The sequence below is a fragment of the Drosophila ananassae genome, chromosome 3L (genome assembly GCF_017639315.1).
Source record: "Drosophila ananassae strain 14024-0371.13 chromosome 3L, ASM1763931v2, whole genome shotgun sequence".
NCBI lineage: Eukaryota > Metazoa > Arthropoda > Insecta > Diptera > Drosophilidae > Drosophila > Drosophila ananassae.
In genome coordinates this window covers 1728172-1741872 of record NC_057929.1, presented here as the reverse complement: position 1 = coordinate 1741872, position 13701 = coordinate 1728172, and the positions used below count along the sequence as shown (strand labels likewise).

At 45.0% G+C, this 13701-nt stretch overlaps 5 protein-coding genes across 5 annotated transcripts; 3 read left to right on the top strand and 2 right to left on the bottom strand.

Annotated features, from left to right (window-relative positions):
* Nucleotides 1-53: 53 nt before the first annotated feature.
* On the top strand, nt 54-2095 carry LOC6495210 (probable cytochrome P450 4e1). Its single transcript, XM_001958807.4, has 6 exons — nt 54-259; nt 406-515; nt 575-924; nt 985-1354; nt 1417-1591; nt 1650-2095. Exons 1-6 carry the CDS (start codon nt 100-102, stop codon nt 2063-2065), a joined length of 1581 nt encoding a protein of 526 aa, XP_001958843.1. The 5' UTR covers nt 54-99; the 3' UTR covers nt 2066-2095.
* Nucleotides 2092-4044, bottom strand: LOC6495436 (maltase A1). The gene is made up of 3 exons (XM_001958806.4): nt 2689-4044; nt 2434-2629; nt 2092-2375 (listed from the first exon to the last, which is right to left on the bottom strand). Exons 1-3 carry the CDS (start codon nt 4016-4018, stop codon nt 2168-2170), a joined length of 1734 nt encoding a protein of 577 aa, XP_001958842.1. The 5' UTR covers nt 4019-4044; the 3' UTR covers nt 2092-2167.
* A 1719-nt stretch (nt 4045-5763) lies between these two features.
* LOC6495211 (maltase A2) lies at nt 5764-7894 on the top strand. The gene is made up of 3 exons (XM_001958805.4): nt 5764-7293; nt 7352-7480; nt 7539-7894. Exons 1-3 carry the CDS (start codon nt 5792-5794, stop codon nt 7609-7611), a joined length of 1704 nt encoding a protein of 567 aa, XP_001958841.1. The 5' UTR covers nt 5764-5791; the 3' UTR covers nt 7612-7894.
* Nucleotides 7895-8464: 570 nt separating this feature from the next.
* LOC6495435 (maltase A3) lies at nt 8465-10461 on the bottom strand. Its single transcript, XM_001958804.4, has 4 exons — nt 10267-10461; nt 8842-10207; nt 8640-8783; nt 8465-8582 (listed from the first exon to the last, which is right to left on the bottom strand). Exons 1-4 carry the CDS (start codon nt 10412-10414, stop codon nt 8516-8518), a joined length of 1725 nt encoding a protein of 574 aa, XP_001958840.1. The 5' UTR covers nt 10415-10461; the 3' UTR covers nt 8465-8515.
* Nucleotides 10462-11157: 696 nt separating this feature from the next.
* Nucleotides 11158-13207, top strand: LOC6495212 (maltase A3). The gene is made up of 5 exons (XM_001958803.4): nt 11158-11984; nt 12043-12099; nt 12159-12357; nt 12427-12878; nt 12946-13207. The coding sequence occupies exons 1-5, from the start codon at nt 11173-11175 to the stop codon at nt 13163-13165; spliced, it is 1740 nt and encodes a 579-aa protein (XP_001958839.1). The 5' UTR covers nt 11158-11172; the 3' UTR covers nt 13166-13207.
* The last annotated feature ends 494 nt before the right edge of the window (nt 13208-13701 follow it).

Here is a 13701-nt window from a genome sequence, read left to right as displayed (position 1 = left end):
TACAGCGTCATTATCGCCTAAGAATCCGGTATATAAACCCAATGCGTTTAAGTTGAAACTTAGTCAGTTCTCAGTTCGCGGCTTGTGTCTCTTGGGAATATGTGGGTTGTGCTGTGCATTCTAGTAGGCTTGCCGCTGCTTTTGGTGGCCTATTTCGAACTTGGCCTAATGCGCCGCAAACGCATGCTAAACAAGTTCCAGGGGCCCCGAATGCTGCCCGTAGTTGGGAATGCACATCAAATGGGCAAGACACCCACAGGTAAATAGTTTTGAGAACAAGGTTTATCTGATATCTGAGCAATTTGATAATGTGTATACCTTGTTATACATCAGAAAGATATAAAGTGAACTTTGATCTTGGGATCTTGAGTGAAAAAGCTTAATAGAAACTATCTGTTTTAATAGAAATTCTAAATCGCTTCTTCGGTTGGTGGCACGAGTATGGCAAAGGTAATTTTCGTTACTGGATTGGATCCTATTCAAACATTTTGATAACATGCCCCAAATATATGGAGGTAAATTAAATAGCTATTTTGAAGAATATATTATACAATACTGCAAATTTCCTTCACAGTTTATACTCAGTAGTCAGACACTGATTTCGAAGGCGGATTCATATGATCTCATGCATGCCTGGTTGGGTTTGGGCTTGCTTACTAGTACGGGTAGCAAGTGGCACAAACGCCGAAAAATGATCACTCCTGCCTTCCACTTTAATATCCTGCAGGACTTTCACGAGGTGATGAACGAGAACTCCAGTAAGTTCATCGATCAACTGAGAAAAGTGGCGGACGGGGACAACATCTTCGATTTCCAAGAGGAGGCTCATTACCTGACTTTGGATGTAATTTGCGATACCGCCATGGGGGTTTCCATAAATGCCATGGAGAATAGAAGTTCATCTGTTGTGCAAGCTTTTAAAGAGTATGTGTTTCTAACGGCAAGATGAACAATAACTTATAGTGCTTTTTTTTTTTATTACAGCATGTGCTACATCATTAAAATGAGGGCCTTTAATCCGTGGAAACGGAACGAAAAGCTATTTCGCTGGGCATCCGACTATCCAGCTTATAAGAGAACTTTGAAAACTCTTCAAGATTTTACAAACGAGATCATTGAAAAGAGGATTGAAGCTCGAAACTTGAACAACACACCGGAAAGTCCTGGCACTGAGTTCGTTCGCAAAAAGATGGCCTTTTTGGATACATTGCTTTCTTCCAAAATCGATGGTCGTCCCTTGACTTCCCAGGAGCTTTACGAAGAAGTATCCACTTTCATGTTTGAGGGTCATGACACCACCACCTCTGGTGTGGGTTTTGCGGTTTATTTGTTATCGCGACATCAAGATGAGCAGGTGCAATAGCTGAATAATTTTTTTAATGATTGTGACACATAATTAATTGACATTTATTTTAGGCTAAATTATTTAAAGAGCAGTGCGACATAATGGGTGAATCCAGCCTCTGTCGGGATGCTACTTTCCAAGAAATCAGCCAAATGAAATACTTGGATCTTTTCATAAAAGAAGCTCAACGTCTCTATCCCAGTGTTCCGTTTATTGGACGCTTTACTGAGAAAGACTATGTAATTGGTAAGTTTATTGTTATCCTAGAGGAACTACTCTGTTAATATTTTGTATATTTTTTCAGATGGTGAGGTAGTACCTAAGGGAACTACGCTGAACTTGGGCATTCTCTTCTTAGGATATAATGATCGCGTTTTTAAGGATCCACATAAGTTCCGACCCGAGCGCTTTGAAGAGGAAAAGCCTGGTCCCTTCGAGTACGTGCCATTTAGTGCCGGTCCGAGGAATTGCATTGGACAAAAGTTTGCTCTTCTCGAAATCAAGACAGTAGTATCCAAGATTATACGAAACTTTGAGGTTCTGCCTGCCCTTGACGAACTCGCCTCTAAAGACGGCTATGTAGCCACCACTGTTGGGCTACCGGCAGCGGAGAAGGCTAAAAAGGATGCATTAATTCACAAATATGATCCCATTTTGTCCGCGGCCATGACACTTAAATCGGAAAATGGTCTCTTTCTACGCATGAAATCGAGGCTGTAAAATAAAGCATACTCTTAGGCCCAAAATGAATTTTTAGATTGTTTTTATTTACATTTTGACGTGTAGAATCCCCGCTAAATATTTATTGGTTTTTAATACAAGTTAAACTGCTACTAGAACTGTACCCACATATGGGTTAGCCGTGAAGGAGACGGGGCTAATGACCTCTCCATCGGTGTGCTGCGAGTTTAGGGAAGTGGTGATGACCTCCGCTTGGGTGCCCAGTGCATAATACTTGGTCAGGTCCAGGGTCTTGGCGGTGCTGCCCAAGTTCAGCACGATCACATACAGGTCACTGCCAGACGTTTGGCTGTAAACAATTGAATATTATTAAACATAACTAGATTTTTTGAAAAGTAGGATCTCACCGTGAATAAATAATCACGTCATCATCAATGGCCTGAATACTAAGCTCTCCTTGACGGAAGGACGGCTCCTTTCGGACGCGGACTAATTTCTTGAAAATCTGCAAGTGAGAACGAGGAGCACGCAGCTGCTGCAGGGCATTATTGGTCTTGTAATTCTCTGCCACGGGCAGCCAGGTGTGATCGGCACTAGTGAAACCTGGGGGTGAAAGATATTGTAATAAATGGTACACTGAATGTATCCTTTTTAAAACTCACCTGCGAGGGAAGAGGCATCCCACTGATAGGGTGTACGTTCTGGATCACGAGTGCGTTCATAGTAGTTATCGGGATCCGAGTTACATGCTGGAGGATCCACAGTATCTTCCCAGCTAATCCAGACATCGGTCATGCCCAGCTCCTCGCCGTTGTAGGTGACCGCATGACCAGGCAATGTCTGGAGCAGGATGTTGATGAGATCAGTACGTTGGATTCCCAGTCGGGATGCTACTCTCTTGTTGTCATGGTTACCCAGCACCCAGTTGGCGTAGACACCAGCCGGCATGGCGTCCATCCACTTCTTAATGTGCTCCACATAGTCACCTGCAGTTGAGGTATTGGAGATGCTCGTCAAGAAGTCGAAATTGAAGGGGATGTGGGAACCGTTCCTCACTCCATTGCCGTAGTACAGCATAATGTTGTCGAAGCTGGTGTAGGCCTCCGTCATCAGGATTCGCTTGTCGCCGCCGTGTTCCTCTTGGAACTCGTCCACCAATTCACGCCACTGGTAAACCATGTCGATGGTCTCCGGCTGGTCTTGGGTGTAAATGTGCTGCGTATAACAGTGGTCATCCGGGTCCGGGCAGCTTACTGGATCATTAGTGAGGGGCTCATCGGGGTACTGATTGTAGCGATCGAGCTCAACCTCAAACAGGTAGGGCACGGCATCAATACGGAAGCCGGAGACACCCTTGGCCAACCAGAAACGAATCACGTTCTTCATTTCATTGACCACGGCCGGATTGCGGTAGTTCAGATCTGGCTGTTGAACAGCGAACTGATGGAGATAGTACTGCTGACGGACCTCGTTCCATTCCCAGGCACTGTAGCGGAATTCCGAGATCCAGTTGCTGGGGGGCTCACGCTCTCCGGTCTCGTTGTTGATCTTTCCATCGTGCCAGATGTAGAAGTCCTTGTAGGTGGGGTCACTGTCCACCGACTTGGTGAACCACTCGTTCTGGTCACTGGAGTGGTTGGGCACAAAGTCCAGGATAATCTTAATGCCCACCTCCTTGGCCTTCGCAATCATGTTCTCGAAATCCTCCATGGTACCGTACTCAGGGTGGATGTTGTAAAAGTCGGATATATCGTAGCCAAAGTCCACCATGGGCGACTTGAAGATGGGCGACAGCCAAGTGGCCGTAAAACCGATGTCCTTGAGATACTGAAGCTTCTCGGTGACGCCATTCAAGTCGCCGATGCCATCGCCATCCGAGTCCCGGAAAGATCGAGGGTAGATCTGGTAGTAATTGCCACTCTCCCACCACTCGGTGGCTCCCACAATGCCCGCCAGGGCGAACAGTAGACACGCTGCCGATTGAAGCCGCATTTTGTTCGAATTTGTTCGCTGGCCGACTTGTCAGCCGACTTTTATACAGCTCGATAAGGTGGCTCCTATCAAGATCTGGCCCACTTGGAGTGGCCATTTGAATTGCTGCACAAACACGACACCTGACTTTCCAGGCCGCTCAAGTTCTCATACTAAAATTATCATTGTTTTCGCACTCCCAGTGACTCTACTTTACGTAAAACGATTAACTCACCATCGAGTAGATTCTGATTGTTGGAAAAATTCCGATGACACTTCTGTGTATCTATCTGAAAAAGTCTCTTCACTCTGTTTTGGTTGGGTCTCTGAAGTGGCTATTAGTCAGCTGATAGGAGAAGAAAAACAATTGGCCCAAATCCTACTCCTTCAACTGCAACACTGAAAATATGGTTTTTTCGATGGTTTTGTAGAAACACACTAAAGATAACCTTGCCTAAGCTCTCTGGGTCATTTTAGCGTGACAAAACATAATCATTGTTGCAGAAATGTTAAACCAATTGTTATTACTATCTATGTCTATCAAGTATCTCTGATAAGTCTACTTTTTAGCTTGAGTATCTCATTGCCGGGCCGAAAGACATTAGGGAAGTACTTATTCTTCAAAGAAATAATATGGTGTTACCTGGAAAACAAAATAATCTGATATATGAAACCATATCGGGTGCTCAATTAATGATAAGTGTTTGTATAGTGAGCTTGATTCATATTTATGATCTAACTTTATTGTTTTACACACTTCGTAAGCAATACTAAAATTTTAGATTTTATATACTGCTCCTTTAAACAGGACTACTTTTTCAGACAACAAATTCAAGCCAAACTTTTATGTTTGCACTGTCAGCAGCTTCCACTGTAAACTTTGTAACTAAAAACGGTATATTTAATTTAAATGGATTAAATTAGCCAATATTAGCCCAATCAGAGCTTTTGATATGTGAGGTGTTTGTTGACTTTTTGGTGAAAACACTACCCAAAGGATTCATTTCCGATCCAGTTGAAGTGCCTAAAAAGGAGGCCAAATGGCAAGCGTGGATTTTAATTCAATTAAAACCACTTGTGAGTGGTTTGCTTCTGACGGTTTAATCAGCAAGTGTATTTCAACAGAAACTGCAATCTCCTGTTGGAGAGGATTCAAGGATACTACATGGAAATTATATTCACTTTTTGCATCAGGAATTGGAATTTACTTTATGGCGTATACATTTGAATAGCAGTGCGGGAAAAGTGTCTAATTATGTGCTTTTGCGGGGCTTTGCATTTGGAAAATGTAGGTGGAAAACTAATTTATTTAAAAGCAACTTCACAATTCAAATATTTTAGAGAGCTCGCTTATAAATTTAGCGAGAATTTTTAGCTCCATTCATATTATTTAACACCTTGTGGTGGTTCTGTTTAAGCAAGAACTAAAATTTCTTTTCTAATTGGGTTTGAAAACATCCTTCAGTGGTTCCTGTTCCAAGTATTACTAAGAGTATTGATCCAGTATCAGAATGCGTGGCTTGTCAGCGGTTTATTCCTGCAATCGTATTTAACATTTTTATGGCAATTTTACGACACTTCGCGCTTAAGTGGAATATCCAATAAAATGGGCGAAAGGAGGGCCCGGAGGAGGAAAGCCCTGCCCGCAGTTATTTAATCTAGCAAATATGCGATAAAACACTGACAGATTACCAGTTGGTCGGAACAATTGCGGCCTTATCGGAGTTCCAATCGCTACATGGCCGGGCAATTGTTATTAGCAAATTGAGTTTGGCCCACTCAAACGCTATCGAAATGCCAAAGTGGACACATCTCGGCCTGGTGGCATTCCTTCTGCTTTCCGCCGCAACGGCGGGTGCTGCCGACATTGATTGGTGGGAGAACGCCGCCTTGTACCAGATTTACCCGCGCTCCTTCCAGGACAGCGATGGCGATGGTATCGGCGACCTGAAAGGCATCACTTCCCGGCTGGGCTACCTCAAGGAAATCGGCATCACGGCCACCTGGCTGTCACCCATTTTCACCTCGCCCATGTCGGACTTTGGTTACGACATCTCCAACTTCTACGACATCGACCCGATCTTCGGCACTCTATCAGACTTCGATGCCCTGATCGTCGAGGCCAAGTCCCTGGGCGTAAAAATCATTTTGGACTTTGTGCCCAATCATTCGAGCGATGAGAACGAGTGGTTCGAGAAGTCGGTGAACCGCGAGGAGGGATACGACGACTTCTATGTCTGGGATGACGGAAAGCTGAACGAGGTTACGGGCGAGAGGGAAGCACCTTCCAACTGGATCTCAGTGTTTGGTGGACCCATGTGGACGTGGAACGAGAAGCGCCAGCAGTACTTTCTACACCAGTTCCAGGTGAAGCAGCCCGACCTCAACTTCACCAACCCGATGGTACGGGAGCACATGCTCGACGTGCTAAAATTTTGGCTGGATCGTGGTGTGGATGGATTCCGTATCGATGCAGTGCCCCACATCTATGAGAAGCGAGAAGCCAACGGTTCGTATCCGGATGAGCCAATAAGTGGCTGGAGCAATAACCCGGAGGCCTATGACTACCACGACCACATCTACACCAAGGACCAGCCGGCCACAGTAGATCTGATGTATGAATGGCGGGCCTATTTGGATGCCTATCAGGCGGAGAATGGGGGCGATTCACGGGTGCTTCTGGCTGAAGCTTACTCCTCCGTGGAAACTTTAAGCGCTTACTTTGGAAACAGCACCAACCTGGGCACTCAGCTACCCATGAACTTCCAGCTGATGTACCTGGATGGCTACTCCACCGCCAGGGATGTGGTAGGATCCATCGACTACTGGATGAACACCATGTGGAGGGATCATCAGACGGCCAACTGGGTGATCGGAAACCATGATACTATTCGGGTGGCCGATCGTATGGGAGCTCACAAGGTGGACCTCCTAAATGTGATAGTTAACGCCCTGCCAGGAGCATCAGTTACGTACTACGGCGAGGAGATTGGTATGTCCAACGTAGAAATCGCGTGCACTGGCGACTCCTGCGAGGATCGTGATGGAGAGCGGACACCCATGCAGTGGACACCAGGACAGAACGCTGATTTTTCTTCGGGTGAGACAACGTGGTTGCCCGTGAACCCAGACTACGTAAGGTACAATGTCCAGACTGAACGGGGAGTCGCACGATCCTCGTTGAACATCTTCAAAAGACTCCAGGCATTGAAGAGTAGCTCCGCCTTTCTGTCTTTCAAGGAAGAGGGAGGCTTCTCCTATGAAGCGGTCACAGAACAGGTTCTGCAGATCATTCGGTAAGTAATTTATGATTTATATCCATCTTGTCTTAAAAAAAACCTCTTTCTTTTCAAGTACCAACAAAATCAGCGAGGAATATCGAATTCTGGTAAACATGGGCAACAACATGGAGATCCTAGATGGCCTGGACTCCAAAACCTACGAATATGTCCTGGTCACTGCTTACTCACCACGTTATCCAGGGTAAGTCATACATTACAAATTGAATTTGTTTCAAATAACTATTATTTATTTTCCCCAGCAACACTGTTAACCTAAAAGAGAGAATTATTCTTATGCCATACGAGGCGGTGGTTTTACGTTGGCATGCATGAACAGCGTTGGATTTACACTATGTGCGGTCGGTGCTCGCGCACAGGGCGGCAAATTTCGGGGGGCGGCAAAATTTAAAAAAAACAAATAAATCTAATTGATTAAAACAAGTAATTGGAATCCTACAATTCCGTAAGAAATAACGATGTATTCCAATGAAGTCAACAAAAACAATTGTGACATTAATAATTACGGTATTAGCTAAAGTCAAGTTTTAGTTTTTTTGAAATAAACCTTATGTGACTATTTTTATATCATAAAACAATAAATGAATTCAACCAACGATATACATTTATTTAATCTGTTAATAATTATGTATATAGTTCACGGTTTCCCCGACATTTGATTTAGGAAGTTTTCAATTTCAATTAATAATAAGGGCGGCATTTTCTACATAAATCCGGCCCTGTGCATGAAGTATTTTTGTTTGATTAAAATTAATTTAAAATACAAAATATTATATATTTTTCTTAATCAATAACTGTGTTGGGGACCCCCATAAAGATATGGATTGGATGGTTAAGTCAGCCGTTGAGTGCATGTGATTCGCGGCGACTGAACTTTGAGTGGCAATTACGTAAATCTAGATTACAGGACCACCCACTTGAGACCCCCCAGATATAGCCTTCTGATATGGAACTAGGAAATATTACCTTGGAGATTAATCTTAAAATCGTGCGCTAAGAATCGGAATATTATGATACGGGCTAATTGCCCAATGAATTTAATAGCTATTAGTCCGAGTTTTCAGTTTTTTCCGGTCTAATCAGTGCTTATACGACTTTGTGTGGGTCGTAATGCGAGGCATTACGATAAGCCTCGCACTGAGTAATAAAAATCGGAAAGTCCGCCAAATTTTTGTTTATAAATCGTTTTTTATTTTTATGAAAAAATTACTATATTAGTTTAAACAGTGCTCAGGACGACTGCTTCCTTGGGCAGCAGCAGCACAGAGTTGGCAAAGGTGAGGTCACTGTGGAAGGTCAAAATGGGTTAAATATAGTCTATAATATTAATTTTTCAAACTCACTTCTTTCGGCGCACACTCTTGTCGTTCACGACGACGTACTGCAGCTGAGTGGAGATGGAAGTAAAGGCGGAGTCCAGGTCAACTGTCTCGACGTCGTCGTTTATGTTAATGACGGCGATGTAGGACTTCTGCCCGGCCAAGGAGCTAAAGTAAACCGACCGAGTTGGTATGGAAAAAGGATTAAATCAGTCCTAACACTCACCGCTTGATGACCAACACATTGGGCCCAATGGCTGTTACTGTGGTATCGCCCTGCTTCAGAGTGGGCTCATCCCTCAAAGTGCGAAGCTGTTTGAAGATGTTCAGATGGCTAAGAGCGATTCCTCGCTCCCGCTTCACATTGACCAGCTTGTAATCCGAAGACACCGGCAGCCAGGTGGAGGAGGCGTTGGAGAAGCCGGCGTTCTGCTCGTCGCTCCACTGGAAGGGAGTACGCACGGGGTCACGGGTGAGTCGCTCAAATTCCTCCTCGTTCGACTGACAGGCCTGGGGATCCACTGTATCCTCCCAGCTAATGAATACGTTGGTCATGCCCAGCTCCTCGCCCTGGTAAGTGATATCAATGCCGGGCAGGATGGATTTGATTATGTTAACGGAGTCGATTCTATCAGCTCCCAGGCGAGTTCCGATGCGACTTTGATCGTGGTTGCCGAACACCCAGTTGGCAGTCTGTCCCTCGGGCATGTTGTCCAGCCAGTTGTGGATCAGCTCGGAGTAGTGGTAGGCGTCCGAATAGTAGTTGATATTGGCCAGCAATTCGAAGTTGAAGGGGATCTGGGAGCCGAGATGGGTGCCGTTACCGTAGTACTGCATCAGGACTTCCAGTGGGGAGTAGGCTTCAGTAAGCAGGATACGGTCATCACCGCCAAGTTCACGGTCCATCTCCTCAATGACATCACGGAAGGCGTAGACCAGTTCAATGGTCTCAGGCTGGTTGGTGGTGTAGATGTGCTGCAAGTAGGAGTAGTCCTCTGGGTCATCCACACCCTCGTTGCGGGGCTCATCGGGCCAGTTGCCATCAGCATCAGCGGACACTTCGAAAACATGGGGCACAGCATCGATACGGAATCCATAGGCTCCCTTGCGCAGCCAGAAGCGCAGGACATCCTTCATCGCCTCCACCACCTGGGGGTTGCGGTAGTTAAGATCGGGCTGCTTGGCATGGAACTGGTGCAGATAGTAAGCCTGACGCTGCTCGTTCCACGTCCACATCTGGCCGCGGAATACACTAATCCAGTTGGTGGGCGGTTGGCGGATGCCATTCACCACCTTGCCAGTGTGCCAGACATAGAAGTCCTTGTATTCCTCCTCGCCGGCAGCGGATCTGATAAACCAGTCGCACTCATCGCTAGTGTGGTTGGGCACAAAATCAAGGATAATCTTGATGTCCAGTTCCTTGGCGCGGGCCACTAGTTTCTCAAAGTCCTCCATGGTGCCGAAGATTGGGTCAATGTTCTTGAGATCGGCCACATCGTAGCCAAAGTCAGCCATGGGCGAGGTGAAGATGGGGGACAGCCAGGTTGCAGTAATGCCGATTTCCTTAAGATACGGCAACTGCTCAGTGATTCCTAATGGGAGATTATAGTAATTCAATAAGTTCTTCCAGCAAAAGAGACTCCTAACTTACCATTAAGATCTCCCACTCCGTCTCCATCGCTGTCCTTGTAGGACCTGGGGTAGATCTGATACAGCTGAGCTGTTTTCCACCAGCCAACCTCCGCCAACGTGGGCAGAGCCAACGCCAAAAGGCAGCCGAGCACCAAAAACTTAACCATGACTCCCGTAGAATCAATCGACTACCAATGGCCGGACGGATTATGCAGCTCCCCTATTTATGCACATCACCCGGGTGTTGATAAGGATGCGATAAATAAGCCCCGCCATAAAAAAAACTATTTCTGATTAGCCCAACGCGTTGGCAGATTTACGATCCCCGTTCGCTTTCAGCAATAGGTTTCTTATGATATGGTCATTCTGGAATTTATTGGCTCCAGGCCACAGTGGAGTTAGATTTGTGGGTATTTCGAACTGGCTCACGCGAGAAGATCATGAGACAGATTGGCAGTTGCATATTGGCAATATCTTATCAAATTCGGAATATTGGTACGAAGAAATTCTTGGGGGTGAATAATTTATTGAATCACTTCTGTTGGGGGTAGATATAGAAAGACTGGAGGGTTCAAGGCCGTGATAAGGAATGAGAAGAACGCATATTTTTCAAAAAACATAAGGTAGGTAAATACTATTATCTAATACCATAAAATATGGCTAACCTAAAATATGATGAGATGAAAGGCCTTTTAAATTAAAATGGCACTTAGCTTCTCGGTGATTCCCTTACAATTAAATGCATATTAATTTATATTGTCCAATCAAAGGTACCACCATATATTATCCCCAGGTGGTCGTATGTGTTTTCGTCGAAAGAATATGATCCGAACGATAAGGTTTAACATCGTTTAGATTATGAGGAAGGCTCCATGGCGGCTGGTATATAAAAAACCACTAATAGCCTCAGTTCTACTAGTTAACAATGACTGCTTGGACTAAAGTGTTCTTGCTAATAGGCCTTGGCCTTCTGGCCGTGGATGCGGCGGCGCCCTGGTGGAAGACAGCCTCCTTCTACCAGATCTATCCTCGATCCTTCAAGGATACCGATGGCGACGGAGTTGGGGACTTGAACGGAGTCACCGAAAAGTTGGAGTATCTGAAGGAGATTGGAGTTACGGCCACTTGGCTGTCACCTTTCCTTAAGTCCCCTATGGCCGACTTTGGCTACGATATCTCCGACTTCAAGGAAGTGGATCCTCTGTTCGGAACCATGGAAGACTTCGAGAAAATGGTGTCCCGCGCGAAGGAGCTTGATGTTAAGATCATTCTCGACTTTGTGCCCAACCACTCGAGTGACGACTGTGACTGGTTCCTCAGATCGGCTGCCGGAGAGGAGCAGTACAAGGACTACTACATCTGGCACCCGGGATTCGTTGATGACGATGGTAACCGCCGCCCACCCACCAACTGGGTGAGCGTGTTCCGCGGCAGTGCCTGGGAGTGGCATGAAGGTCGCCAGGAGTACTACTTGCACCAGTTCCACAAGAAGCAGCCGGACTTTAACTTCCGCAACCCTGTGGTGCGTGAGGAGATGAACAATGTGCTGCGGTTCTGGTTGGAGAAGGGAGTCGATGGCTTCCGTGTGGATGCCATTTATCATGCCTTTGAGATCGAAGCCGACGAGAATGGAAACTATCCGGATGAGCCGCGCAACGACTGGACCGATGATCCAGATGAATATGGATACACTCATAAGATCTACACCGTAGACCAGCCAGAGACCCCTCATTTGGTGTAGGTTTTTTAACATATATTGTTTATAATTTTTTTTCAAATACTTGTTTAACAACAGCTACGAATGGCGCCAAATCCTTGAGCAGTTCCAAGCTGATAATGGCGGTGATGAGCGGTAAGTAAACGTTAAATAACCTATGAAAGTAATCTGAAGACCTCCTTACTAACTTCTAGCATTCTTATGGTGGAAACCTGGTCCCCCATCGAGATCGTTATGGACTACTATGGCAACTCTACTGCCGACGGTGCCCAGATACCATTTAACTTCCAGCTGATAAGCAATCTGCACTACGATTCCGATGCCTATCATTACGAGTACCTGATTAACAACTGGCTCAACTTGATGCCCGAGGGCAAGAGTGCCAACTGGGTGGTAGGTATTAAATGGGGATTGGCCATTAGTCACGTTGCTAATCACATCAATTAATTACTTTGCGATCAGATTGGAAACCACGACAAAAACCGAGTGGGTTCCCGTTTCGGTGCCGATCGCGTGGATCTTTTCAACATCCTGCTCTTGACCCTGCCTGGCTGCAGCATCACTTACAACGGCGAGGAGCTGGGCATGCTCGATGGGTATGTGTCCTGGGAGGACACCGTGGATCCCCAGGCCTGCAATGGCTATGAGGCAAACTACATGGACAACTCTCGTGATCCGGCTCGTACTCCGATGCACTGGTCTGACGAGAAGATGGCTGGATTCACCACGGGTAAGAGCACCTGGTTGCCAGTGGCCTCCGACTTTACCCAGCGTAATGTAAAGACCGAACGTGGGGTATCCCTCAGCCATTTGAATGTGTTCAAGCGGCTGCAGGCCCTGCGCCAGGAGCCCAGTATTGAGGAAGGATCTGCCGAGATTAAGGCGGTGAGCAACTATGTTCTGGCTGTTAAGCGGTAAGTAAATCAAAGTTTTCAATTATGTATGTGTTTTCCAATTATAATATATTTTTTATTTTTTTAGCCACTTGAGCGGCAACTATGTTTACATCTCTCTGTTCAACATCTTCGACTCCATTGAGAATGTCAACCTGTCCAATGTTTTCGACGATCTTCCCGCAAAGTTCCAGTATGCTCTGGTCACCGAAAAGTCCATCAAGAAGGTCGGAGATCAGTTGTCCACTAGCAGTGTCACCCTCATGCCCCATGAGTCCATTGTTCTCCGATCCACCGTGACCGTTTAAGTTTATAATGCTTCGAAAATTAAAAACAACTGAACATTTTAATGCTTTTTAAAGCAGATTTTAATCGAAGGAGGGAGGAATATATTTTATATGAATAACTTCATTCAAAATAACAAAAGTTGTTGATTGTTTAAGCTGAAGAGTTGATTGATAACCCTCCTTATATGTTTATGAACAAGCCGTGATAAAACCTTTATAGTATATATGTTCTTTTTAATATACAATGTACATATATTACTCTTTAATTAAAGCTAAGATATCAGAAAACCTATAAAATAAATCGAACAGAAAAAATTTGAAATTTGAAATTCGATTCTAAATAAAAATTAAAATAATACCAATAAAATAAATTAGGGTTATATTCTAAAAAACTGTAAATATTTTCTATGGGTTCTTATTTCTCTCCCACTCTTTGATTTTCGCTGGTCGTTCTATTTTTCAAAAAAATTTGTTCTCTCTTTATTTATAAATAAAATATATGTACGAAAGTATATGCATTCCATCATGGGCGTAGATACCGGCGAAAAAGAGGGGTT

Bases quoted from the DNA above. Each gene is read 5' to 3' on its own strand.
- LOC6495210 (XM_001958807.4), top strand. From the start codon at position 100: ATGTGGGTTGTGCTGTGCATTCTAGTAGGCTTGCCGCTGCTTTTGGTG. The intron at 516-574 runs GTAAATTAAATA...TTTCCTTCACAG, and splicing joins CATGCCCCAAATATATGGAG to TTTATACTCAGTAGTCAGAC. The intron at 1,592-1,649 runs GTAAGTTTATTG...ATATTTTTTCAG, and splicing joins TGAGAAAGACTATGTAATTG to ATGGTGAGGTAGTACCTAAG.
- LOC6495436 (XM_001958806.4), bottom strand. From the start codon at position 4,018: ATGCGGCTTCAATCGGCAGCGTGTCTACTGTTCGCCCTGGCGGGCATT. The intron at 2,630-2,688 runs GTGAGTTTTAAA...TTTCACCCCCAG, and splicing joins GGATGCCTCTTCCCTCGCAG to GTTTCACTAGTGCCGATCAC. The intron at 2,376-2,433 runs GTGAGATCCTAC...AATTGTTTACAG, and splicing joins GACGTGATTATTTATTCACG to CCAAACGTCTGGCAGTGACC.
- LOC6495211 (XM_001958805.4), top strand. From the start codon at position 5,792: ATGCCAAAGTGGACACATCTCGGCCTGGTGGCATTCCTTCTGCTTTCC. The intron at 7,294-7,351 runs GTAAGTAATTTA...TTTCTTTTCAAG, and splicing joins CAGGTTCTGCAGATCATTCG to TACCAACAAAATCAGCGAGG. The intron at 7,481-7,538 runs GTAAGTCATACA...TATTTTCCCCAG, and splicing joins TACTCACCACGTTATCCAGG to CAACACTGTTAACCTAAAAG.
- LOC6495435 (XM_001958804.4), bottom strand. From the start codon at position 10,414: ATGGTTAAGTTTTTGGTGCTCGGCTGCCTTTTGGCGTTGGCTCTGCCC. The intron at 8,784-8,841 runs GTGAGTGTTAGG...GGTTTACTTTAG, and splicing joins AATGTGTTGGTCATCAAGCG to CTCCTTGGCCGGGCAGAAGT. The intron at 8,583-8,639 runs GTGAGTTTGAAA...GACCTTCCACAG, and splicing joins AAGAGTGTGCGCCGAAAGAA to TGACCTCACCTTTGCCAACT.
- LOC6495212 (XM_001958803.4), top strand. From the start codon at position 11,173: ATGACTGCTTGGACTAAAGTGTTCTTGCTAATAGGCCTTGGCCTTCTG. The intron at 12,358-12,426 runs GTAGGTATTAAA...CTTTGCGATCAG, and splicing joins GCAAGAGTGCCAACTGGGTG to ATTGGAAACCACGACAAAAA. The intron at 12,879-12,945 runs GTAAGTAAATCA...TTATTTTTTTAG, and splicing joins TATGTTCTGGCTGTTAAGCG to CCACTTGAGCGGCAACTATG.